The 26,883-nt window shown below is 44.2% G+C and overlaps 1 protein-coding gene across 1 annotated transcript; it reads right to left on the reverse strand.

Annotated features, from left to right (window-relative positions):
• Positions 1 to 979: 979 nt before the first annotated feature.
• Positions 980 to 26,254, reverse strand: MATCAP2 (microtubule associated tyrosine carboxypeptidase 2). The gene is made up of 7 exons (XM_060247646.1): positions 25,709 to 26,254; positions 18,999 to 19,687; positions 11,275 to 11,418; positions 5,340 to 5,472; positions 4,225 to 4,530; positions 2,221 to 2,318; positions 980 to 1,474 (listed from the first exon to the last, which is right to left on the reverse strand). The coding sequence occupies exons 1-7, from the start codon at positions 25,734 to 25,736 to the stop codon at positions 1,313 to 1,315; spliced, it is 1,560 nt and encodes a 519-aa protein (XP_060103629.1). The 5' UTR covers positions 25,737 to 26,254; the 3' UTR covers positions 980 to 1,312.
• Between the last annotated feature and the right edge of the window lie 629 nt (positions 26,255 to 26,883).

Raw genomic sequence — 26,883 nt, forward strand, 5'->3', positions numbered from 1 at the left:
ATCCCTGCTTTTTACAAACACAAGTCAGAAAATCCCATTCTTTCCTCTGTTCCTCTGTTCCCTTGCTATATTGTTATGTGAAGAAAGCGGGGGGAGGGGGAGAAAATGCTCTTTTCCAGAGTTCCATTTCTTCAAATGCTTATGAAGGACAGGAATTATTTTACAGAACTCCTGCTTGCAGTACCACGAACAATATGAGCCAAGTGCCTTTCATTTACTGCCATAAACTTCCACTATTATTGAAATACAAAATGGGAGAATTTGTCGTCCAGTCCATCGGCAGCAGTAGAACTGCCCTATTAGGGCACTCCTGAGGAATTCTCCACGTATAAATAATTATTATAGTAATCTTCACCAAATTTGAGAACTATCGAACAAGACTGGATAATTTTAAGATAATCTTATGGATGCACAAACAAGATACGCTGTAACGAGGTCTCCCCTCTGCTTCCTTGTCCTCATGGGAAGCCCTAGAGTTGGAAACGCATGGTCACCAGTGGGAGGCCTTCAACAGTTAGAACTGCATGGTGTGGCTTTAGTCCATCAGCAAGAAGGGCTTGCTCTCGATACCACCAATGGGCCAGCTCTGAGAAAGCTTTCGTTTTCATTGGAGGACCCTCGCAGTTGAAACTGACCACAGGTAAGAGCAGTCACCAGATCAATACGGTTCAACGACAACACATAGTGAGAAACAGTCCACTATTTATAGCAGGCCTGAACAATATAGCATTGTGCATCTGTACATATAATCCTCCCATGAAGGAAACGGGACACAGGAGGGTGAGTTAAAAGAATGCTTGGCATTGCATATCATATGGAAATTTCTTAACTCTTTGAAAGCTGTGCAGATATAATGCTGCAGATCCAAACCCAACCATCAGGCCATTGGGGAAAATGAATTCTTAAAAATTAATTCTGATGGGCTGAATTAGTGAGACTATTTTTTTTTTTTAAAAACCAAAACTTATTCCTCAGCAAATTATGAAATAATCTGTGTAAAGGATTTATTAAAGAAGCTGTCTGTGCTCAATCTATAATTTAATCTGGAAAAATTACAAAATCTGACATATACCTCAAGAATGGGATGAAAATAAGTAGCTTTTTTGGTTTAAAAAAAAATCGAAAGCAAATGACTTTTCAGTCGATATCTGCAATTTTCTTTCTTAATGTTTCTTTTTTTTTTTGAAAGGCAGTGTTAAAGTATTCAGATGCTGCCAGGCACCAAAATAAGGTTGATCATCCCATTTCTACCAGTTTTCACTCCCTGGGTTCTACTCTGAAGCAGACCGGAAGCAAAAAAAACATGGCCACCCTAAGGGACAAGTGCCTGGAGTTCCTTGTCCGACAGCTCATTGACTTCCATAATTTTCTCCAAGTGCTCCATGTACCGGGTGTGGTCTTGCAAGAAGTGTGGCACCTTCATGTTCTCGAGTACTGCAAATTCCTTAAGGCGTTCCACATCCTCATAGGAAACCTACATGTGAGGGCGGAAATGAGGGGTCCATATTAAAGCATGCTTGTATTGGTTATCTGATCCTGCAAACACAATCTTGGCCTCTCCAATCCATGTACTGGGATCTCAGTTTGGCACATGATTGCTACATCCAGGAGCCTAGCAAGAAGCTCTCAAAATGATAGCTGGGAAGTGACAAGTGTCTCCTACCGTTCCCACTTTAAGTGGCTTCCTGAGCATGCCTTTGCTCATTACCTTGGAGACCAGTGTAGGTTACGCTTAGCATTCTGCATGGCTTGTGGCAGCTCACAGCAACCCTTGAAAAATGTCCTGGGCAGATGTGCAAAACGGCACCAAAGGATCAGTAGAGCTACTCTGAAATGGTTTATCAGCTTTCTTCTCTTAAGTGCCTGGAGTGATTGATTTTGCTTTAAAAGCACAAAAGTACAATCTAACACAAAGTTCTATCTCCGGTTAAGAGGCTGAGAAATGCACAAGACCATAGTGGGGGCAGATTCAGGCAAAGGGATCAGTACAATGTGTTGTTTCTTCAAACTTCTTCCAAGTGGAAACCAAAAATGTACACAATATTTCTGAATATGAGCTGTGAACAATTAATTTCACAGTTCTGAAAACCCCCATGGCACTAAGCATAACACTGAATGTCAACACTTTCCGTTCTTTAATAGCATACTTTTAAAGGACAAGATGTACTCCACATTAGTTAACACCGCCCAGTAGTTTAACCAGCCAGCAATTCCACCCACCTTTCCTAGGGCTGTCAGTAAGCAGAAATCAATGGATTGTCGGTATCTCAGAATTCGAAGGATGCCATCCAAATAGACTTGATCTTTACTGAAGCAGCCTGTAAACAAAAAAATCAAGACTTTTTATTAAGCACATTTCTATCCCATGTGCTCAGCAGAATATGCTCCCGAGGCAGCCCAGGAAAGTCATAGGACTTTTCCACACAAAGTTGTTGCTGTACTTCAGCTTCTTAACTGGATCATTTACACAACGCGTAACTAGATTGTTTACACACATATCCTTTACACACAGGATTTTTGCTGAGCCTTTTCCACGTTTTTCAGACCAGTAGTAGTTTGAACAAAGAAGAACCAGAAGAGCAATGGCCAGCAAATCATATTGCGTGTAAAGGGGGTGGGGGGACGACTGTGCAGCAAATAAGCTCAGATGCAGAAAGAACTTGGTGTATAAAAGTTCACAATCATATATTCAATATTACAGGATAAACAGCAGTCTAAAAATGAAATTTTAATGTAAAGATGCAGAAGGAATTTGAAATTGAATGTAGTACTCAAATTAAATGGACAACAGGACTTTGGGTAACTAAATTAAAAACAGGCCACAACCAGAAAAAGACTTCGCTAGATGCAGCTTCTTCAGCTAGCGATGAATATTCCACAGATTCAGAGGGATAACTAGGGAATCGGGGGTTCCATAACAAATGCAAAGGCAAAGACAACGACGACATTGGATTTATATTCTGCCCTTCATTCAGAGTGGCTCACAATCTCTTTTATCTTCCTCCTCCACAACAAACACCCTGTGAGGTGGGTGAGGCTGAGAGGGCTCTTACAACAGCTGACCTTTCAAGGACCACTCCTGTGATAGCTGCGGCTGACCCAAGGCCATTCCAGCAGCTGCAAGTAGAGCAGTGGGGAATCAAACCTGGTTCTCCCAGGTAAGAGTACACGCACTTAACCACTACACCAAACTGGCTCTCTAAGAGGCCCTGCTTCTTGTGACCATCCATCTCACCTGGGAGGGCAGAAAGAAGAGCCTCTGAAGATGGTCTGAACCAGATCAGAAACTGGGTGGTTCAGTTTTTAGGAGGGAAAGCACAATATTTGCTGATGAAAATCTGCAGAAATGCTTTGTAATCTTGTGTAGCTTTATTCAAAAATGGCTAAAAGAACACTAGCTGAGAACAGCTCCATTCCTATGCACATTTTTGGAAAGCCACCCCACTGAATTCAGTGGGACTCACTTCTGAGTAAACATACTTTGGATTGGGCTGCTTATCAGGTTTCCAGTTCCCAACCAAGTTATCTGACAAATTTTTGATAGAAATCAACTTAATCCTACTGAAGGGAGTGAAAACTTGATAAAAAAAATTTTGCTGCACCAGCATCTAAGTATATAAAATGAAGGGAATCAATAGCTATGCCACTGAAATAGAAACTTTACAAATGCACATCTTTACACATGGGATTCTAATCCTCTTAAATCCCAAAATTTCATCAAAAATGAGTAATGAATCACAGAAGGATTACCTAGCTCAGCATTCTGATGAGTATTAGAGAAATTCAAACTGTAATTCTGAAGATCAAATATCTCCATCATGTCCTCTTTGTATTATGTTTTTTTTTAAATCACATTTTGGATAACAAATACGGTCTGTACCCCAACTCCGTTCTTATCAAAGATCCTTCCCATATTTCATGACAAGTACATGTTTTAAGGATTTAGCTTGTTCTGTCCTAACTTGGACCTGGATTCAATCAGCTTTTCAGCTAGTGAAAAGAAGGGGAAGAGGGATCCTCCATAAACAGACTATGCTGGGGATCATAAGGCCTTCATGGAAATGGCACATAGGATGTGGACTGTAGTATGTTACTTAGATGAGATAATGTTAAAAAGCTGGCCAGATCCAGCCTCAAAGTTTTTCTCTTGATCTCTCGAGATCCCCATTCGAACCACAGATTTCAAGAAAAACATCTGAGTTGAAGCGGGAAAAGCAAGCTTACCTGGTTGGGATGTATCAGTCGAACCTCTCTTGGCTCGAACACAATAGTCCCACCTTGTATTGGGATCCTTGACAAACCTTCCGATGTCTTGGAATAGCTCGCTAAAGGACATTCGGCTAGCTTGGTAGACGGTGTAATAGAGAAGGGCTGCTCTCCATAGAAATGGGTCCTTTCGGAAGAGAACACTATGAATGCTCGCCAAACCTTCCTCTGTGGGGTTGATGGGTTTTAGTCCATGCTTTCTGCGACCAGTCCAGTTGCACCATGGTTGACTGTTGTTGTTAATGCCCCTAAGATAATGGGTCCCTATAAAAATATATATACACAGGCCATGTCAATCAACCAACAGGGTAGAAACCTGAACAGCGTACCTCTGGACAGAGAATAAATTCAGGACTTCCTGAAACAACCGGCAACTAAAAAGCAAACAATTTGGACTATGGGTTGGAGTTCCTGCCTCCAGCTCAGATTTCTTTATCTGAGGATTGTGTAAGAATTGCATTTGCTGGATTGTACTTTCTAAAGGCAGTTCTGTACATTGTCTAGATGTGAGGTGTGGGGGTGGGGGCAGGCTGGAGGAGAGAAAGACAGTGGAATGAGATGCCTAACTCTATCTATGCTGGTTGATTTTCTCTAACAAATTCCCCCACACACACCTTCTAAAAACCCCATAAAGTAAGTCAGGCTTGTTTCTGCTCTTGGAGCCCAGCTAAAAGAAAATAATTTAAAAATAACAGTGGGGAGAATATTTGTAGGGAGAATCAGCAGGAGGGGATTTACGTTAAGCATTTACATCCTGCTCATTGATTCCCCAAACCAATGTCTCCTATTCTTGCATGAGCCTTACAAAGCAAACATAAGGTAGGAACCCCAGGTTGTTCCTCTTGTATTGACAGATTGACATTTCCATTTACAGAAGAGGGTGGCGCTGATTTCTGCTGACATCCACCACCCCACTGCAGTCCCTAATTTATGTGGTTCCTGAGAGTCTGTTGACCCCCTACAAACTAAATTTCCAGGGGCTCAGTGGGCTTGCACTAGGCAATAGAAGCAGGAAAGCCCAGCTCTGCAAACTCCATGGCTAGTAGAATACCCATAACCATTTCTTTACATACCTATTTCGTGCCTTAACATCCCTTCCAACCAATGCTCGCGTGCAGTGGCAATATTGATTGTCAGAGTTGGACGGCCATTCACGACTGTCATTGAGGCTCGAGAAAGCAAGTCTTCAGTGACGTGAACTACAATCTGTGGGGGGGTGGGGAGAAGGCTTGTTATATTATATTAAAGGTTCCCCCCCGGCATATCTACAAAAAAATCATGCTATCTATATTCCATTTATCAGGTGAGCTGTTTCAACTTTTCTATAACAACCTTCACAATGGAATCATCATACTGTCCTTTGCTACACCAGAACTGATACGGGAATGCTCCACCAGGGGGCTGATCTAGACCTATTGTCCAGCAAATGAGTAGAAGGCATAAGGGGGAGTGCACACTGCATAAGTTTAAAGCAGATCCTAGCCCACCTACCCCTAGATCCAATATCCAGTTACCCGATTACTATGATCAGCAAATAAGGTTGCACCTGGAGCCAAATACAGCAATCCAGACCAGAGTTCTTTCAGTAGGGGATTGTGTTAGCTTCAGGCAGCTCTATCGCTGTGAACACACCTATGCCCAACATCTAATCAGCCAGAGAGAAATAAACGTGAACAGTGAAAATACAGCACTGGAAAGCAGAGGCCTTATTTATGGACTGAAGCAATGGATTTCGGAAATTATTATGGGTTCCATGTTATTTCCTAGTTTTAATTTACATGTAGTGAATTGATTTTGCCTGAAGAAAAAAACATTAAATGAATTATTTAAATAAACATGAAATGTAGGTTGAGCCACCAGATTAGTTGACTGCAACACATTTATGACCTGCCCCTTGGTAATTTGCTACTCTGCTGTTAACTTTCTGACTTGCTACATGACAATGGAGAGCCAGTGAGGTATAGGGATTGAATAGGATCTTGAAGATGCAGGGTTCAGATCTGCCTTCTACCACAGAATTTAGCTGGGTGACTTGGGACCCACCACACTCTCAGCATAACTTACTAAACAGGGTTGCCGTGAGGATAAAAAGGAAAAAAGAATGATGTAAGCTGCTTTGAGTCCTCATTGGGGAGGAAGGTGGGATCCGAATGAAGCAATTAAATAAATTCACCAGGTAAATTTAGAATGTCTGTTCCTCGTTGCCAAATAGCTAGAGTAGAAATTATAGGAGACATTTAGAAGTGAAACAACAAATGCTAATTGGGATACATGATAAACCACATGCTAGATGACACTGATCTAAGGAGGCCGATGGAAAAATGAACCTAGATTGTGCGAAGATACGCAAGAAAATGTAAACTGAGACTCAGTCATAATCCCAGGGGGCTTTGTAAATAGGTGGTTGCGGAGCCTCAACCCATCTTCAATTTCTTCAGGCGTATCCAGATGATAATTATTTATGAGGCAAAAGAAGCAGAGTTATTCCTCATTTCCTGTAGGTGACTTGCAGTTATCTCTCCAGCTTCTGTTGCTGTAATACTACATCTTCCCAGCATTCAAAATTCAACATGTTGGGTTGGACCCAATGACTACCTTTCATGAAGAACACTCCTTCTGTTGGATGAGGAGTCCTTATATAGGATAGGCAGCCACTGACTAGCAAATGGCAGGAGAGAGAACGCAGGCATTGGGGTGGGGGGGAATACCAGAAGTGACATCATCTCACCTTAATGCGCTAGGATTCAAATGGTTAAATCACAGAGTTTTGCCTGAATTCTAGAGTGGCTCATTGGCATCTCACTGGCGATTAGCTGCGACAGTGGCTCAGTGGTAAGCAGAAGGTCCCAGGTTCAACCCCGGCATCTCCAACTAAAAAGGGTCCAGGCAAGTAGACGTAAAAAACCTTGAGACCCTGGAGAGCTGCTGCTAGTCTGAGTAGATGATACTGACTTTGATAGTCTGGTTCAGTATAAAGCAGCTTCATATATGTTCAATATGATGTTACTTCTGGATGGTTGCCATTTTTTCCTCCCACAGGCTCTCAACAGGTCACAGAGAGGGAGATCAGGAGGTCTCCCCTTGAAGTGTGGTCTCCCTATTCTTGCGACTGGAAACGAATTGCTAGATTTCAAACCTTTGTTACTGGGAACATTTTTTCTCTTCCAGCACACACAGTTATTGCTAGCTGACATGGTACACTCTCCTACATCATGTGCAATTATTTTGAACGTTATTGTGTGCTTTGCTATGTAAGAAATTTTTGTGCGTTTTAATCTGGGGTTTTATATGTGTGTTGCTCTGGAGTCAGAAAGAGGAGAGCGAGATGGGTGGTTAAAGTGTGTCATGACTGGATGGTAGCTGGGCCCTAGGGGGCAGAGTTGACTGGTTTGAGGAGAGAGTTTGTTTTCAGTGTGAGTGAGAGAGGAAGAAAAGCGTGGGCAAAGAGTGAAGTGCTGTGGAGTGTGACAGAAATCTATGTTCTTGGTAGACGTTGTTAACTTAATTGGCAAGTGAGGAAATTAAGCTTTGTCAAAATTATTAGCCTATGTGGCAAATTAGAAAATAAGCCTTGTTTGTGGCTAAGTCTGTTTAAGGAATTTTAGAGAAAGTAGAACTGTATCTATCTGAAACCATTACGCTTATGAACTATACTGAAACCGTTACACCATTATACTCTAAATAAGCTCTGTGTTAAGAGAACAGCTATTTTGTTTTGAGTAAAATTTACCCATTTACCTCAGGGGCACCCCCACATATATATATCGGCTTGCCTTTCTTAAATCTTCGTTCGCGAAGTCAAGCCGATATATATATATATATATATATATATATCAATCAGAGCAAATTGTTTAAAAAAAAGATAAAATGGAACGATTGCATACATATACATCAGGAAAAGCATAAACATAAACTATTTCTATGAGATCCTCTGGCGTGCCTTTAAAACAGAATAAAGAAACTTAGCCACTTTCTCAGTGACACTAGATGACGTATCGTTCAAAAATCTATAGACCTTAAGTGCATCAGAACAATCAACCATGCTAACTAAAAGAGGATGTAAATACTTGTGACGAAGATCTGTATACAAATTACAATAAAGAAGAATATGAGTAACTGACTCCTCACATTTTTGCTCACAGAGACAGTCTCTGACTGAGTAGGCTGTCTTGTTAAATCTGCCATAAAGAATGGCAGAGGGCATGGCATTGTATCTGGCAAGGGAAAAAGCTCTACGCTGCTGTGGCACCTGAAAGACGGATAGATATTTGGTCATTTTCCCAGTACTAAGAGAGATCTCAAAACTCAGTGGGAAACAAGTTTTATTAGCCAGACTGTAATAAGTCTTGGCGCTCAATATCTAGCAAACTGTTTTTAATTTGTTGAACTGCGGTGGTGAAGGACAGCATGGACAATAGTTCTAGGGATAAACCCATTGCTTTGATTTTTCTCTCAATATGTGCTGACCAATTTGACAAATTAAATTCAGAGATCGTTTGAGAGATATAGCTCCCCGGTTCAGAGTTGCAGTGCAAGCGTAGCCAGAATTTGAAGGTCATGAGCCATGCACTAGTAACCATTAAAGACATGCCAGTTTCTAAGCAGATAACTGCATATGGGACACATTTTGGCATGCCCAGAATTTTACGCAAGAATTTGGATTGGACACGTTCAATAGCACATTCATAAGATCCAATCCAGATTGGGATGCCATACAGAAGTTGTGAAATCACTTTGGCTTTGAATATTTTTATGGCAGCTGGCACAAATTGGTTACCTCTGCCATAAAAAAGTGAGCTATGGCAGATGCACTGATGTTAGCTATCTTCACTGCATACTTGCAATGGGTAGACCAAGTCACATTATATTGAAAATAAACACCTAAGTATTTAAAATACTTGACTTGCTCTATCTCTTTACCATCAGTAACCCATTTGTAAAGTATCCACTTTTTTGAGAAAGCTAAGATTTTGGACTTCTCATAATTGAGCTGGAGCTTATTACTAGTAAAATACAGAACATAACGGGACAACAGACCTCCTAAGCCCACTCTAGAGCAGGACAACAGCACTGTATCATCAGCATAAAGTAACAAGGGTACATGTAATGCCCCGAGTTTTGGACTCTGGCAGTCAGGACCAGACAGCTGAATAGCCTCGTCATTAAGGAAGAGATTGAATAAAAAGAGAGCCAAAATGCAACCCTGTTTGATACCCTTATTGGAAGCAATCTTTGATGTTAGGTTGCTTGCTAATGAGCATTTGATCTGGCAGGTGGTAGAAGTGTGTAATCTCTTAATAAGCATAAGGAGTCTTTTATCCATGTTTAGTTTATCTAGCTTAATCCAGAGGAGGTCCCTGTCAGCTGAATCAAATGTGCCTTTTAAATCTAAAAAAGCAACAAATAATTTCTGGTTATTTTGCACAGTGTACTTATTGACTAGATGGGATAGAGTAATGCAGTGGTCTAAAGTGGTCTTCCCTTTGCAGAAGCTCAGCTGTTCGGGGCCTAGAATTTTTTCCTGCAACATCTAGAGATTGAGCTTGACTAATAGATGTTTGGAGTAAAGCTTGCCAATGATGGAGAGTAGGCTAATCGGCCTGTAATTGGCAGGGTTAGTGTGATCACCTTTTTTGTATAGCGGGACCACTATTGCATTCAACCATGCCAAGGGAATTGTGCCAGTTCGATCTACAATTGTAAACAGAGATGCAAGGGGAGAAGCCCACCAGTCTGGGTCTAATTTTAAGATTTCAGAAGAAATGGCATCTGGGCCAGGAGCCTTTCCTAATTTCAGCTGTGTAATTAATTCTTTTATTTCCTCCAGAGGGACAGGAGGCCAGTCAGGTAAATCGGCTAGAGGAAAATCAAATGGTTCAGCACAAGTTAGATCTTGATGGAACAGATGTTCTGTTATTCTTCCAAATATAACTAAGCCATCCTGACTTTGGGTTCAACTGAGACGTTTAAAGCGAGAGCTTTTGGTGGCAGCAACAATAAGTAGGAAATGACAAGGAAGGGAAGGAGGAGGCATAGCGCACATCTCAGAAGACTACAGGTAGGTGCCCTTACAGGTATTATGTATAAAGGGACTCAGAACAAAGCAAAATGTCATATTTCTATTTTTCTTTTCTGTCACTGCTCCAGCATATAGAAGCACGCATATATTGTGAAAATGCTGAACTAAAATTCACATCAAAAGAGATCTTCAAGGGGATGAACAGTGGCATTAGAACTCATCAGAAAGTTTGACACAGTCTGTCCCCACCTCAAGTAAGGAGTTGAGACCCTTCTGTAATTAGAGGCATTAAGAATCTTTATAAATTTGTCAACTAGCTTAGTAAAAGTAAAGGAAAACGCCTGATTATATTTAATATTTTTAGAATTACGTTTCCCCCTATACTGTGAGAAGGGAGCACTCACTGGAGAAGATCCTGATGCTAGGAAAGACAGAAGGCAAAAGAAGAAGGGGACGGCAAAGATGAGATGGCTGGACAGTGTGACTGATGTAACTAACACGAATTTGAGCAGACTTTGGAGGTTGGTGGAAGACAGGAGGGCCTGGTGTGACTTTGTCCATGGGGCTGCAAAGAGTCGGACTCGATTGTGTGACTGAACAACAACTATACTTCCTGCATTTCATGCCCCTGGTCTCCATTGTTAATTTAAAAAAAAAATACACTTTCACGTATATGTCTGCTAGCTAGAAATCTAACACATGCATCTGATGAAGTGGGCTCTATACCATGAAAGTTTATGCTGGAATAAAATCTTTTAAACCTATATAATGCCACTAAGCTCCTGTTTATCATATAGCAATATGCTTTTCTGTTCAAGGATCCCAGACGTCTCACTGCACCACTGGAGCTCTCTCTCCAGAGTCAGGCGGACAGCCACAGTGGCAAATGTTTGCTACCTGTTGGAGCACTACGCTGTAGGGAGGCTACGATTGGGGCATGTGTTGGGTATTCTCCCTGGGGGAAGGTGATGTTTTTAAAGTGAGCCAACCTCGCCCAGACAGCCTTCTTTCATCATGTATTTCCTGACATGGCTCCAGATGCGACTTCTGGAAAGGAGGCTGCCTCCTGTGGCCAGCTCAAAATTTTCATAACTTCCGTATTTTTGCAGGGTCAGCTCCATAATTTTGATGGCCTGCAGAGGAAACAAAAGCACAGAGATGTTAAGTGACATAAGGTGACAGCTTCTAAGCAGAGGCCAAGGCGCTTTGTGCTCACTCCAGAGGAGTGCTTGCTTGTTGGGGTAACAGGGATTGATGAATATACAAGAGATTGCTATGCAAGGTGCATGAAAACTTAGGTGTGTGGAATTCAACCTTTAAACCAGGTGGTTGAACTATGAGACCTTCAGCTGTTTCCCCACCTTGTGTCGAAGCCAGATGTTTGGAAGCCAGTGGGCAGGCAAGTCCAGAACGATGCAATCCTAAACAGAGCTACCTCCTTCTAAGTTAACAGAGTCAGCAGTTTAGAATAGTATAACTCTACTTAGGACTGCAGTGAAAAGCAGGTAATAAAGAACGGGCAGACTGAAGACAACATAAACACAAAACTAGGTAGGACTCCTCTTGGATCCTCTGCCAGCTTGGGTAGTTGCAATATCACCTTCTGGCCACCTGCGGTGGTGGCACTAAAGTGCAGCACAGAGCGGGCCATCTCCTGGACCCCCAAACCAAAGTCACTTGGTGTCTTACATTTTGATATTTACTGCCAGCACCGGTGCTGGGGCTTCCGGTGCCCCAGGAAAGAGGCATGCGCTGCCCCACAACCCCTGTTCAGCCCAGGAGGGCTGGGCGAGGGCAGTGCATGGCGAGTTTGCTCACCTCAGAGATGTTTGGAGCTGCTCCAAATGCCTCCAAGGTGAGCGAGCACACTGCACGCTGCCCCCACCCAGGTCTGGGCAGGGATGGCATGAGTGAGGACAGCACGAGCGGAGATGGGGAGGGGACACTCTCCCCCCCCCCTGCAACTAGGTGGTGCCTTAGGCAGCCGTCTACCTGGCCTACTCCTAAACACCCCGACCCTGTTTACCACTGGGAACCTGGATGCACCAATGGTTACCTTTATATGTTTATATATTTTCAGCAACATGTCACTCCACTTCCAATTCATTCCATTTCAGAACTGTCCATAAAGGAAAGACGAACATTCCCTTAGTATCTTCAAACCACCTGTGGCCCAAGCAGGGCTGGTCCTAGACTGTAGCACCCTAAGCGAGGCTAACTTCTGGCACTATCACCCCCCCACACACACACTGATAACATCACTGAGTCATATGGGGGGGTGCTCAATTTGGGACCCCCAGAAGGCGGCACCCTAGGCTATCACCTCATTTGTCTAGTGGCTAGGCTGGCCCTGGGCCCAAGGCACACATGGAGATCCTGACTATATGGCTTGCCCCAGTCACTTCAAATGAAAAGACACCTCCACTTCCACAAAAGAATATGGGGGTGCACACAGCACTGCCCTGGCCATTAAGGTCAATGTGGCTGCTGCAGGCAGGGAAGTTCCATGCGCACACGCTGCTGCCTTCCGACCCTACAAGAACCTGGGAGGAAATGAGCTCTTATTAGATTTTTATGCCACTTCACCTCTGAGGAGTTCAGGGCAGTGAACACAGCCCCCTCCCCTGTAATCCTCACAACCCGCCTGTGAGGTAGATTAAAGGGGAGGAGAAACACTCCCTGCCCAAAATCACCCTTGTGACAAGGTGAGAATTTGAGGCCGGGTCTCTCCGGTTATATTTCTAACATTCTGGTCCCTCCGCTGCTGCAGATTCTGCCATGTTGGTTGTCTGCTGATATTAGATTCTTAACAGGAAAAGGCTCATTCCCAGCTGTGTGCTAGGAAGAGGGTGTCCTTTCCAGCAAGCAGCCTAAATAATTCAGAGTGATAGATCTTCGGTTCTGTAACAAGGCCTCCCCACTTTGACAGACATTCATGACAGTCATTAGTCATCCCATAGATCTGGTTTCTATTGGACAATTGCTTATTGCATTTAACAGACTGTCCCCTTTAATATTTTATTCTCTGGCATGACCCTCTCCTTCATTGAATTTCCTTCTGCCAAATGCTAACAAAGGAGAAGCGGAAAGTATGAAAAAGTGGCTGGAGGTAAGACTGGCCAAGCTGTCAGCGCTGGAAGCTCAAGCTTCTGGTGAACTCAAAACTCTTGGAGACACAGAGCCTGTTTTTAGGGTTGCCAGCCTCCAGGTGGAGTCTGGAGATCTCTCACTATTGCAACTGATCTCCAGCTGGCAGAGATCAGCACCCCTGGATAAAATGGCTGCTTGGAAGGGTGGATTCTATGACACTGTGCCACGCTGATGCTCCTCCCCTCCCCAACCCCGCCCTCTCCCGGCTCCACCCCCAAAGTCTCCAAGTATTTCCCAACACAGACCTGGCAGCACCATTTTTGTCAATGTCTGAGGGCCTCCAAGAGGGATACGGGAGTCCAGTTTTATTTATTTAAAACATTTCTATGCCACCTTTTCACCCAAATCGGGTTTCCAAGGAAGCAAACATCAAAACATTTCAACGATAACAAACATTTAAAAGAAACTGCATATACAATAACTCAGTAAAAACTTATTAACGTATTTATACATCCAGGGAGAAAGGCCAATTTTAGCTTCAAAAGAGACAAGGGATACTCAACCCCACTGCCCCCCAGCTTATATCTTGGCACCTACGTGAGAGAAGGGAAAGAAAAAGGGATGCAAGAAGGTAAACTACAGGAGCAGGTGGGATTCAGCTTACCCAGGTGTTAATCAGGCCCCACCACATGCTTTCTATGCTGCTTGGATAGATCTGCTTCTGTCACATCTAAACTTACTTATTTCTTATGTACATGCCACCTCTCCTCAGACTTGCTTGAAGCGGCTCACAAGTAGGGCTGCCTGGTCTCACATTACGGTGGGAGACCGCCTACCAACTGACCCCACTTCCAGCTGCTGCTCCATCAGCTGGCGGGAGAAAAACCAATTTAGAAAACCACCGCTGGCATGATGGTGTGATGCCAGTTTCTGGGGAAAACCAGCAGTCACATCACACCACTTCAGGAATTTCCAGAAACTCTGTGGTTTTACCATAGGATTTTTGGATATTTCTAGAGTACGAAGATATCACTTCCAGTTCCTTCCGGAAACCATGTCACACTGTTGTGGCCACAGCGCCTCCATGCCCTGCTCCTTAGTCCAGCCAGGTGTCAGCCATCAGCTGGCAACCCTACTAACAAACACACGTCACACAATAAAAACATGCCCCCTTTCCCTCAAAATATCAGGGGCACAAAAACAAACAAAATTATATGCATAAAACAGTCTCAGGCTAGAAGCATACCATAAGAATAGCCTTTAAAAAAATGGAACCTCTCATTGAAAAGCCTGGGTAAAAAAAATAAATGCTTTGGCCTGCTACCCAAAGGAGTGTAAGGAAGCAGGATACTCCTTGGCATGAATGATTTCCATCTACAACAATCACCTTTGCACTAATGTCACAACTAGTGCAATCCTTAAAAGAACTTTCCTGGGAGTCAGCCCCAGTAGAAAAACTAATGGGACTCGCTTCAGAGTAGATCTGCTTAGGATTGCTTCCTTGGGGGGAAAAGCGGGAGGGGAGAGATCATGGATGCCTTGCATAAATTTGCAGTAGTGGTAGATGGATCTCTTCGCTTTGTGCAAAAGATACGCAATGTATTGGCAAACGTAACACAAATCACAGGAACAGGCTTGAATCATTTGGAAAATAACTCTACTGGCACTCTGGGCTTCCAGCATGGAGACTGCAACAAAGAGATCATGCCATCTAGTGGCACATGTAGTATTTGTAACAGGAACTCCTCTTTTGAAGAAAGGGTTTTCTTAGGTAAACTGAGCATGCTGCCTGTGTAGACTCAAGACAGAGAGGCTCTGAATGTCAATCAGATGATAGTTTTGACTGGGAAGAATAGTCATTTTGGAGTCTATGTTTGATTTGCTCCAGCAAAGTCAGGAAGAAACCAAGTCACCTTCCCATCATCCAATGGAATGTACAATAGATAAGACACAGTTGCATTTAATTTGCTTTTACAATTGTGTCACAAGGAGGGATGAGCCATGGATAAGTGGTCAAGCATGCAGAAAGTCCTAGGTTCAGTCCCCAGCACCTGCGGCTTAAAAGGATGAGGAAGTAAGTGACATGAAAGACCACCACCTGAAACCCTGGAGAGCCACTGCCCATCAGAGTAGACAGCTCTCACTAGGCCAGGCCCAAAGTCTCATTCAGTCCAAGGCAGCTTCATGTGTTCAGGAAATACCTTGTGTTGTGTTGTGTGTAGACAGAAATGATACTAAATGTTCATGCATGCAAACAGTGAGGAATAATTTTAGCACCCCCACTTGTGCATGTGGAAATCCTCCCCAGGATCCAGCCCAGATGCCGTGAGATCCAGCAATCATGGGTCTGGGAAGGCAGCTTTGCGCTTGGGGCTTTATCAGTTGCAAGGGCCTTCTTGACTGCTTCAATGGAAGGGGTCACTCATAAGAACATAAGAGAAACCATGTTGGATCAAGCCAATGGCCCATCCAGTCCAACACTCTACATCACACAGTGGCCAATATATATACACACACACACACACACACACACACACACACACTGTGGCTAATAGCCACTGATGGACCTCTGCTTCATATTTTTATCCAATCCCCTCTTGAAGATGGCTATGCTTGTGGCCGCCACCACCTCCTGTGGCAGTGAATTCCACATGTTAATCACCCTTTGGGTGAAGAAGTACTTCCTTTTATCCGCTTTAACTCCTGTGCCTGTTGTATTTACAAAGCTGCCCCCTCCAATGAAATGGATCCCATTTGTGCAGGAACAAGCCCCTGAGTTAAGGTGAAAAGGTACAACTTGAAACACATACAGCTATGCATATGTTAAGACTATAATCCTAAATATCCTATTTCTAAACAAGTGTAAAACATATCTAATCCCAGAATCCCACATGTGTAGGCCTGCCAGTTCCCTAGCGGGAATGCAGGAACCCCCACTTTCACAGACTCTTGCCTGTCCCCAACTGGATTTTTCAGGCCTACTTCCAGTTTCAGATCTACTTCCAGTCAGGAGCAAAGCTCTGGTTTGGGGGCAAAACTCTATCATTTGAAGCCAAATTTACTGTAGAGTTTTGCACAAAAACCAGGATGTCACACACACACACACACCGGAAGTAGGCCCAAAATTGGAAGTAGGCCCAAAAATACTCAAAAGGACATTGGGAGACCCCTGCTGGCCAGGTAAGTCAACCTGGCAACCCTACAAAACGTGTCAGGGAAATTAGAGGAAAACATATCAGCATGGAACCCCACACGGGGGGCGGGGGGGAGGCAACAGTGTAATGTAGTGGTTAGTGTGTTGGATGAGGATCAAGTCCTCACTCAGCATGATGCTCACTGCGTGACTTGGGCCAATGATATTTTCTCACCCAATCTCACAGACTTTGAAGATAAAATGAGGAATGGAGAACGATGTACAGATCTGAACTCCTTGGAGGGCTAAAGAAAAAAAAATGTGACAGATCCCTAATACCACTGAAGAGGAAATAAGAACTCAAGAATTACCAATGTCAACAAAGCCAGGCAAGCCTTGCACTCATCTCTGGCCCACAACGTGTATAACAATCAAGGGCAAAGAAACCAGGCCACTGCCTAACCACGACATCCTAAGCACAGTTGCAATCTTCCAAGCTCACTGAAGTCAATAGTCTTAGAAGGTTGTAACCCTTTGGAGGACTGCACTATAAATACATCATGTGCAGCTCTCCAACATTAATTAAACAAGAAATCAATGCATTAATTCATTAACTGAGACTGCAGGGCAAACAGAAGTTAATAGATGGGGCTGGGTCCAGCCAACGTTTTCACTCCATTTGGCCCAATTCCCTTCCTTACTCCGGCCCCTGTCCAGGATAGCATTTGTCCATGCAGGTCCCAAATTATTAAAACACACATACACAAAAAATAATGCTTTCCTTATTGAATTTTGTGCTGCCCCAAAGAAAAGAAACAGTAAGTATCCCATGCCACAGTAAAAAAAAAAAATGCTGAAGCTCAAATAAAGGCCATATCAATGTCTGATTTAAAGCAGAGATCCCCTTTTCTGACAGCAGTTGATCTTGTGCAAAAGGGAAAAAACCTTAATACCATCACCAAAAACCCAATAGCCTCCCATTCCCAATTGCCCTTTTTTTTTTTTGTGAGCCACTGACTTCTCCAATTCCCCATGATTCTGCATCGTCAAGAAACAAAGTCCAGAACCCTGAATAGATTGGGTACGATGCCTGCTGCTGCCACCTCTAGGGATTTGGAAGTTATTAAGAAGCCAGTGTTTTTCTTCCCTCCTCTTTGGTTCCCCTTGTAACACATCCTTTATTGTGGGAACAGAGGAGGCTTGACATTGTCTGCTTCTAGGGTTGCCAAGTCCCTTGGAGACTCACCAGCAAGTGACATCATTGCGCTGGCAACATTGTGCAGCACCCAGTCTAGGCGTTTCCAGGAAAACTCTATGGTTTTCCTGGATGCTCTAGCTATTTGGTAGGGGGAAACTCTATGGTACCTATTGTACCATAGAGTTTTCCCTCCCAAATGACTAGAGCGTCCGGAAAAACCATAGAATTTCCCCAGAAACACCTAGAGTGGCCGCAGCGCAACGTCACCGGCACGATGACATCACTTCTGGGTTCCCTGCCTGGACTGTGGGCTTGGCAGCCCTATCTGCTGCTACATAGCAACCCTAGACTTCCTTGGCTGTCTCCCATCCAAGCATTAACCAAGTTTAACCCTGCTTAGCTTCTGGGATTTGATGCAACTGGATTGGCCTGGGCCATCCAGGACGAGAGTACCCTCAAGATAGGCAAGGCCCAATCTTGAGCCCTGAATTTCTCTTGAGAGAATGAGTGCAGGAATAGAAGGATTAATACCTCTTCCAGAGAGAAATTCTCCATTAACCACAGGCTGCTAGCCCTGAGTCAAAATGTCAGAGACAATGCCCTGAGTCTCTGGGGGGCTCACTTCCAGGTTGGAAAGGCTGAGGAGAGCCAGTGTGGTGTCATGGTTAAGAGTAGCAGACTCTAATCTGGAATTTTACTACTCATCCAGTAGCTAGATTCCATTTGGTGGGATGCGAAGGCGATCCGGCTGCAACATCTATCATCCCATTGTTCACCAGGGTTGATTCCTCACCCACATATTTTGCTTGGATTTGGTAGTCAGGGGTGGAATTCTAGCAGCAGCTCCGTTGCATATTAGGTCATACCCTCTGATGTAGCCAATCCTCCAAGAGCTTACAAAACAGAACCTTGTAAGCTCTTGGAGGATTGGCTACAACAGAAGGTGTGGCCTAATATGCAAAGGAACTCCTTCTAGAATTCTATCCCTGCTGGTGGCCAACTAAACGGGACTGAAACTGAGCTGAAAATGATGGGCAGCAGAGGAGGAGGGCACTGCTGCAGTGAAAGAAACAGGAATTCACCCCAGTCCACAGATCCTCACATGCCACATGGCAAACACATGAACCAAACAGACAGCTGACGCTTGTTGCAGGGGGAGCAGGTACTAGAACAAGTTTAGAAAGGGGTGCAAGTTCAAAATGTAATAGATAACAGACTTAAAACAATGGGGAGGGAGGAGAACCTGGAAAAGATTCTGGCAGTGAGGGTGGCGTGGTCTATGAGAAGCTTACCTGCTTTAGAAACGTGCCGGACGCTTGGCTGTATTTCGCCAAGACGTTGGACAAGGCTGGACTTGCATATTCAAATTGCGGACTGTAGCTGTAATTGGACTTGAAGAACTTGGTCTTCTCCCTCTCCACGTTGGAGGGCTTGATGGCAGTGAGGATGCAGAACTTTCGGCCTGTGGCATCGCCCTCTTTTACATAACTTTTTGACGGCGGCAGCTGCTTTGGCTTGGTCAGGTTGGAGGAAGAACGCCGTTTCACCTTGGGCCTGGAGGCGGGCCCTATGCCACAGCCCGTCACAGAAATGCTGTGCGGCGGCTTGCTGCCGGGGGGCGCCAGGCTGGCGATAAAGAGGGAGGGCTGTCGATTGAGGCAGCACCACCCACTTCGGAGGAAAGGCAGGGGGGCCTTGAGCTTGCAGCGCTCATTATTTCGCGACACGCTGGAGGATTTCATGGCCTTTCGGTGTCGCTTGGGATACACCGAGGGATGCTTCTGCACCAGGTGCTTTCTCCTCTCTTTGCTCTGCAGGAGGACATTGTAGCTGCTGGTCCCTGTGGTGAACATGTCCTTGAGGACGCTGCACTGGGAGAGGTCCTCCTGAACAGGGCTCTCATTCTGAAGCATCAGTTTATGCTCTTCAGGGGTCAAAAGTCTCTTTTTGGAGAGCTCCCGCTGCGGCCAGTGAAGTTTTTCTGTGTTATGCAAAGGAAGGAGAAAGTTACAAAAGAAGCAAACTGTGTAATCCCAGATAGCTCAAGATGGGTCGCTGGTTCGTTCATTCTTTATTACAGTCATCTGACCAATCATGTAACACATTTACAGGGTTTTTTTTAAAAAAAAAAATCAAAGCATATATTAAAACAGGGGAAAAAACAATTTAAAATTGAGATCTAATTACAGTACAGTTCCCAAGACCTAACAATCACCAAACAGAATCATATACCCAGGGGTTTTTTTTGTAGCAGAAACTTCTCTGCATATTAGGCCACACACCCCTGATGTAGCCAAGCCTCCTGGAGCTTACAGTAGGCCATGTACGAAGAGCCCTGTGAGCTCTTGCAGGATTGGCTACATCAGGAGAGCGTGGCCTAATATGGAAAGGAATTCCTGCTACAAAAAAAGCCCGGCTTATACCCTTGACCAAAGAATGGTATACTTCTGTCTGGGATGGTTGTCCTCTTCCACTAAGTGCGCACCTTTGGGAGGGAAGCACATGGAGCGGTGAGGGAGGTTGGAGATACCCACCTAGCCCGCCAGATCAACTTTGGTGATCAATGGGGTGATGGATGTCGCAGTCAGATCACCCTCGCATCCCACCAAATGGAATCTGGCTACTTGATGAGTAATCTTGGCATTTTTTATCAGAGAGAAGACAATCAAGTCTAACTTTTTCAGGGAGACCAGAGATTTTTTCAAAAGCAGAATAATAATCTCATCCCATGCTTTCTTATAGCACGAGCAGCTTAAAAAGAAGTGCTCTAAGGTTTCAACCTCTCTTAGCAGACAGGGCAGTCTTTCCAGGTAGGTAGTTATGTTATATCTGCCTTCCAATACTGCAGAACAGAGGGCCGGGCACCTTGCCAGAATAGCTGTGTTAGTCTGCAGTAGCAGAAAACAGCAAGAGTCCAGTAGCAGCTTAAATGGTGCATTTACACTACACTATGTGTTTTACATCTGGATTTTTACTGTGTAAGAATAGCAAAAATCCGGATGCAAAACGCATTTAGTGTAGTGTGAATGCACATAAAGATTAACTAAAGTTGCAGCAAGGTGTGAGCTTTTGTGAGTCACTGCTCACTACAGAAGAAAGCTCATTCCCTGCCTCAAATGGTGGAATTCCAGGTAGAGTTATTCCTGTTGAAATCCGCTGAAATTAATGGGTTTAGACTGGAGTTCTTCAGAGGGTTGCCTGGTTATCCATCATGCTCTAAAAAGGATCGTATTTCATTGTACAATACGCAGCAAATTTCACAAGTGCAGGAACGCTAAAGGCCATTTTCAGCAATATAATCAGGTTATTCCTTCACATACCCTTTGAACATCCATATAAGCTACTGGGCAGACAAATGTATTTAGAGCTGCTTGCACCATTCTGTAAACAGAAAAGGTAATACAGAAAACGGCTTCATAAGAAGCCAAGAAAATGGCTTCTTACCTCTTACCGAGACAAGCATTTTTTCACTATAAGCTATTGAAAGCTCCCTACTTTGACTCTTGAAACCTTCCACCCTGAAACCTTATAGTTCTCAAAGGTGCTGCAGGACTTGAACCTTGCTCTTCAGCTGCAGACCAACATGGCTGCCCTCTAAAACTATCTCCCTATGACAGCACATCCCTTCTTTCTGCTTACACATTGATGAGGCTGGGCTGGTTTTATTTCATAGCCAAGCTGGTAAGCATTCCTTCTGTACTTGGCAGAGCATTCAGGGCACCAGAGTTCAAATCAGGTTTCGCCATTTTAATCAGTGTCGGCCCAGAGATGCTCACCTAAGGTGTTTTGCTGAGTGGCATCAAACGGCCTTCCTAGCAAACACCCGGGAAAGCCTCCTATGACCAAGGCAGTCAGAATACCCTGGAGCAAAACTAAAGGCCATCTCTCACCTTGCAGGGCCCAGGCAGTCCCGCTGTACAAGAGAGCATATGAGCTGGAAGGGAAGGGGAAAGCTACTAGTCAAACAAAAGTACATACCCCACGGCTATTTTAAATTGCAAGGTCAAGAAAGAAAAAACTGGTTCAACTTTCTTTCAGGGACTCAAAGTGTCAAGAAAATTATCGATTTAGACATTTATATCCCCTTTTCCTTCTCCAGTGGGGGATCCAAAGCAGCTTACAACAGATTAGGCTGAGAACAGGTGAGCGGACCAAGGTCACCCAGCAAGCTCCCACGGCAGAGCAGGGATGTGAGCCTGAGTCGTCTCCCAGATCCTAATCTCACACTCTCACTGCTCCACCACAGTGGCCAGTTTTCTTTCCTTCCCTCTGCCTGGCAGCCTCTCCCTGGGAAAATGTCTGACCAACTTACAAAATGTACATGGCAGCAAGTCGCTCAGCTGATTTGTGATGTGGCTGCTGCCAGGCCTGGCCAAGACTCAAAAGATATGCAGAAGCTGCCACTGGGCCCAGGCAAGTTGTGTGGCATCAAGTTGCCTGGTAGCCACCAATGCACCTGGATGAGTCATGCACATTGTGTGGAAGAAATCTGCTGCTGGCCCTGGCCCAGATGAGTTCCTCCTTGGGAGGGGGGAGCAGGAGTGGACTGGAAGGTAAATATAGTCTTGGAAAGGGGCCTCCATTCTGCCTTTTAGTTACAGAAACCAAGATTTGAAGGTAGGAAATATTGCTGTGGTTGCGTAGCAACCCCACCATGGCCACCAAGAGAGCACTCTTAGGCACAGAGCCAGTTTAGCATAGTGGTTAAGTGTGCGGACTCTTATCTGGGAGAACCAGGTTTGATTCCTCACTCCTCCACTTGCACCTGCTGAAATGGCCTTGGGTCAGTCATAGCTCTGGCAGAGGTTGTCCTTGAAAAGGCAGCTGCTGTGAAAGCTCTCTCAGCCCCACCCACCTCACAGAGTGTCTGTTGTGGGGGAGGAAGATAAAGCAGATTGTGAGCCACTCTGAGACTGAAATTCGGAGTGGAGGGCGGGATATAAATCCAATATCTTCTTCTTAAAGGTTTTTATTTTGTTTTTTTCTTCAGTCTATTTTTTTAGATTTCAATTTTTTTCTGAAAACGTGAGGCTTTCATCTGGTTTGTCCAGAGATCTGACTTGTCTGGTCAGGAATCTAGTCTCCAGCTTTAAATAGCCACAGACAGTCACATTGAGAATTACATCTATTGATGACGTTGATGTGACAACTGCAGATTGATTAATACCTGAAAAACTCAATCATCCAGCAAAACAGGACTTCTTAAATTTGGGATCCCATGAAACAAGTGAAAGTGATAGTCTATCAAAAACCTAAGAACATGAAAAAGGGAAATGAGAATTAATCCATTTTGAATTGCATGTTAAAGGAATGTTATATGGTTTTGAATAATTTTTAGAATTGACTGTGCTCTTGTATTTATGCATTGTGTATTATACGTAATCATGATGTTAGTATTTTAGAATCATTTGTGTAAACTCTCCAGGATTTTTTGTAAAACGATTTGGAAGGCTGCATTTCTGGGTTGCTGTTTTTACTGTGAATCATATAGCCCCGATGGACAGCAGGTTCAAGAAGGGCTGACATGATGAGAAAAGCTTTGGTGCAAATGGAATTGAGAGGTGTTTATTAAACAGATGTGTTTCCTGGAAACAAGTGTAATGTTAGGCTTGACTAAGATCTGAGGCAGTGCCAGAGGATTTAAAAGCAGACAAGAGAAATGCGCTCTTTTTTCTGAACCTTTCAAACTGGCCTTTGTAAATCTATCTAACTCTTTCTTGATATTCAGGAAACAAGGTTGTAAACATAGCAGGAGGGAAACCAGAAAGTTCTTGTAGCACAGACTGCTTACAGGGAGCACTGAAGTAGGATTGGGGGGACCCATGTTTGAATTTCTACTGCACACTGCGTGACTTTGGGCCACTCATTCTCAGCCTAGCCTACTGGTTGTGAGAGCTGCTTTGGGTCCCCATTGGGGAGAAGGGTGGGGTATAAATGGAGGAAATCATTAGTAAATGAATAAATAAAGCTGATGGAGGCAGATCAAAGAAAGGTTGGTCAGTGAGTGGGAAGGAGAGAAGGAAGCAAGGGAAAGGGAGAGGGTGCCAGGTGAGCAGAAAGAGTAAATAGTATGGAGAAGAGCATACTCTCCCCTACAATTCCTTGCAAGTTCCCCACTTGTGCATTACCAATTCTTACTATCTTGTAGGTATGCATAACCACAAAGTCTGAAAGAAAACATTCCCAATCTAAACATTCTGGTCTTGTTAGCTGCCATTACTCCAGTATGCCACATAAAATGGAAGTCGAGTGTACTTACTCACAAATAGATCTGCTCGCTGGGAACTTTAGTTTGGGGGGTTAGCATTATGGGCTGGAATCCCTTCCAGCAAATCTGGTCAGTTTCACCCATAAATTGGGTGGAAAAAAATGGGTTTCCAGAAGGCTCCTCCCCAACGTTCCCTCAAAGCTGTGAAGTCTTGTGAGCAAAAATTCTACTTTGTGAGCTACTGGCGTTAAAGTTGCGACCTACTGCATAAATTAGTTTGTTCCGGGTCCCTTTTTCCTGAGCTGAAACAAAAATGTGTGAGCCAGAGGCTAAAAAATGTGAGCTAGTTGAGACTAACTCAGCTTAAAGGGAACACTGCTCTTCCCCTTCCATGATTGAAACTGACTACATCAGGTCTGCTTGCTATTTGAAATAACAAGCCGGGGTGCCTCCAGGCAGGGGTTTGAGCAAAGCAGGCTCATACAGAAACAGAAGCAATCACAAAGCTGTGAAAGGAAATACCGTACATGTCCTTTTGGTTTACCTAGACTTGCAGCAACACCAACTTTTATTATCTTTTATGGCTATCCAGACCAAATGGCCTTCTAATTTGTTACATTGTTTTGTCATGTGATCCTAGCTTTGTATCAGTTTGCATTCCTAATCCACCAACTACATGTATTTCAGCCCACTGTACACCTTATCCCCTTGTCTGAAGAAGTATGCCTGCATACGAAAGCTTACGTTCTGAACAAAACTTTGTTGGTCTTAAAGGTGAAACTTGACTCCTACTTTGTTCTACTGTCAAACATCTCTGAGGGCTATCAACTTGCTTTTTAAAAAAAGTTAAAGATTAAAAACAGAAGGAATCCAAAAACTGCGGCAAAAATGGATTGAAGCAGGTAGCTATCTGAGATTGGACAAAAGTTGTCTAACAGAAGGAATAGAATTATCTATCCCTTTAAACCTCTGGCGTTTATCTGTCCAACATGTAGAGACTCTAGCAAATAATCAGAAACCACATTAAAAAAAAAAAACCTACAGTTTTTAAATCTCCAAACAGAGTCAGTTTGTATTTTGCAGACTGGTTCCTCATCCTTTATTTCCTGCATGATCTACTGATAAATTTTAACCCTCAAATGTGACTGATTCCAGACCAAAACTGTATGTAATATTACTAATTTTCATTTGAATATTATAATTTTTTTTCTTGCAGTGCCTGATATTTTCTTGCTCTATATCCAAGCTGCTCGGGTACGGCATGTTAAAAAAAATGACAGCCCCCAGAAAAGCAAGAACCTCCTGAAAGGCACACGCCTCCAGGCAGCTCTGCATCGTTCAACGCCATTGATTTTAACAGACAGCAAACAAAGCCTTCAGGGCTTTCCTTGTGACAAGAGATATTCCGAAACACATTGCTGATAGCTGTGTTATCATATGGGGGGGGGGTATTCCAAGTCTTTATCACATTAATTAAAGTATATTCATCCAAAAACATTAATGGCAATTTTTTGACAATGGCCCTTTGCAAAACAAAGGGGGGGAAAGTCTATTTCTCTAAAAACAGAAAATATAAATTCTGTTACAACCATGCTAAATGTACACACAGCATTTTCAATAAAGCTAACTCCTATCTCTGCCAAGATCTCGGTGAGGGGGACCATAAGAACTGATTAAGTCCTTCTAAGGTGGATGCATTTGGGCTCCTTTTGAATTGCTCTAAGGCCCACTGCACACAGTCCCCTTTGCTTACAGTGCAAGAAACAAACCCTCCAAACCTAGAGCGATACTCACCAGTGACACGAATGGACTCAAGCATCATTTCTGTTTGGACACCTGAAGTTTTCACTGCCCACCGACAGCGTGGACAGCGGAGTAGATGCAACCAAGGGGCAAAGGAGAAGACAGGATTCTTTTGTTTGATATACCCAGGCTTATTATAGCAAGCAACTATGCGCTGAGCTGATGACAGAGAAACGAAGAGATGTCTGGCTTTGCTTTAAGGGTCCCCTTCTCTCCTCCCTCCTTCCTGCTCCATATAAAGGGACATAGGGGACAGCAACTACGTCCGTTGCTAGGACACGCCCCCCCTCCCATCTCTGGCATGCCAGAACACAAACCTATAGGGGAAAGAAACAGAAGGAAGTTTACGGCTGCGCAATGAACCCCAGCCTTCCGGATCTCCTCGGACGCTATGTTTGCCTATCTACTGTGAGCCGCGACGGGTGCTGGGAGTTGTAGTCTTCTAGTGGGAACGGCCAGGTCTCTGCAGACTGGGCTGCCAAATGGTTAGCTGTCCATGGCTGTATACTGCTAAGCAGCGCTGTTGCTGCTTGCAAGGTCTGGCTCCTATTAGCAGCCTTTGCATGTCCTTGGTACTAAGAAAAGTGGGATTGGGAGTCACAAGGGCTGCTTTATAAAGTTATCATGTAAACTTTGACAGTCTTTTGGTTGATAAACTCAGCTGAGCCCATTATAGGGTTGCCAGGTCCGACTCAGGAAATATCTGGGGCCTTTGGAGGTGGAGCCAGGAGCAAGGTTGTGACAAGCACAACTGAACTCTGAAGGGAGTTCTGCCCTTCACATTTAAAGGGGGGCACACACTCCTTTTACACCTTCTTTTGGGGCTCATATAGAGCTGGCCCTGGAGTGCATGGTGCCCCAGGCAGGCTCCCTGCCCAGCACCCCCCGCCATGCTCTATCTCTTGCATGTGTGAGCATGCCCCCGCCACCACCACTCTCCTCCTCCCCTCCCCACGACGAGGCTGGACCCTGCCTGCCTGCCTGCCTCCCACCCCCACCCCTGCCGCCAGCCCCTGCCCTTCCTTTCCATTCCACTGCTCTTCCCCATCCCAGCTTGCCACGACGACGCTGGGCCCTACCAGTGAGGCAGCCACACGTTTTTTTAAGGCAGCGCTGCAGGACGCTTTGCTCCCCCTCACTTCTGGAAAGGAGGGGGGAGAAGCCTC

The sequence above is a fragment of the Heteronotia binoei genome, chromosome 10, assembly GCF_032191835.1.
Source record: "Heteronotia binoei isolate CCM8104 ecotype False Entrance Well chromosome 10, APGP_CSIRO_Hbin_v1, whole genome shotgun sequence".
NCBI lineage: Eukaryota > Metazoa > Chordata > Lepidosauria > Squamata > Gekkonidae > Heteronotia > Heteronotia binoei.

Excerpts from the sequence above, each read along its gene's own strand:
- MATCAP2 (XM_060247646.1), bottom strand. The coding sequence starts at position 25,736 with ATGATGCTTGAGTCCATTCGTGTCACTG. Across the intron at positions 11,419-18,998 it reads CCGGCACGTTTCTAAAGCAG|GCCATCAAAATTATGGAGCT; the intron begins GTAAGCTTCTCA and ends TTTCCTCTGCAG. Across the intron at positions 1,475-2,220 it reads TACTGACAGCCCTAGGAAAG|GTTTCCTATGAGGATGTGGA; the intron begins GTGGGTGGAATT and ends CCTCACATGTAG.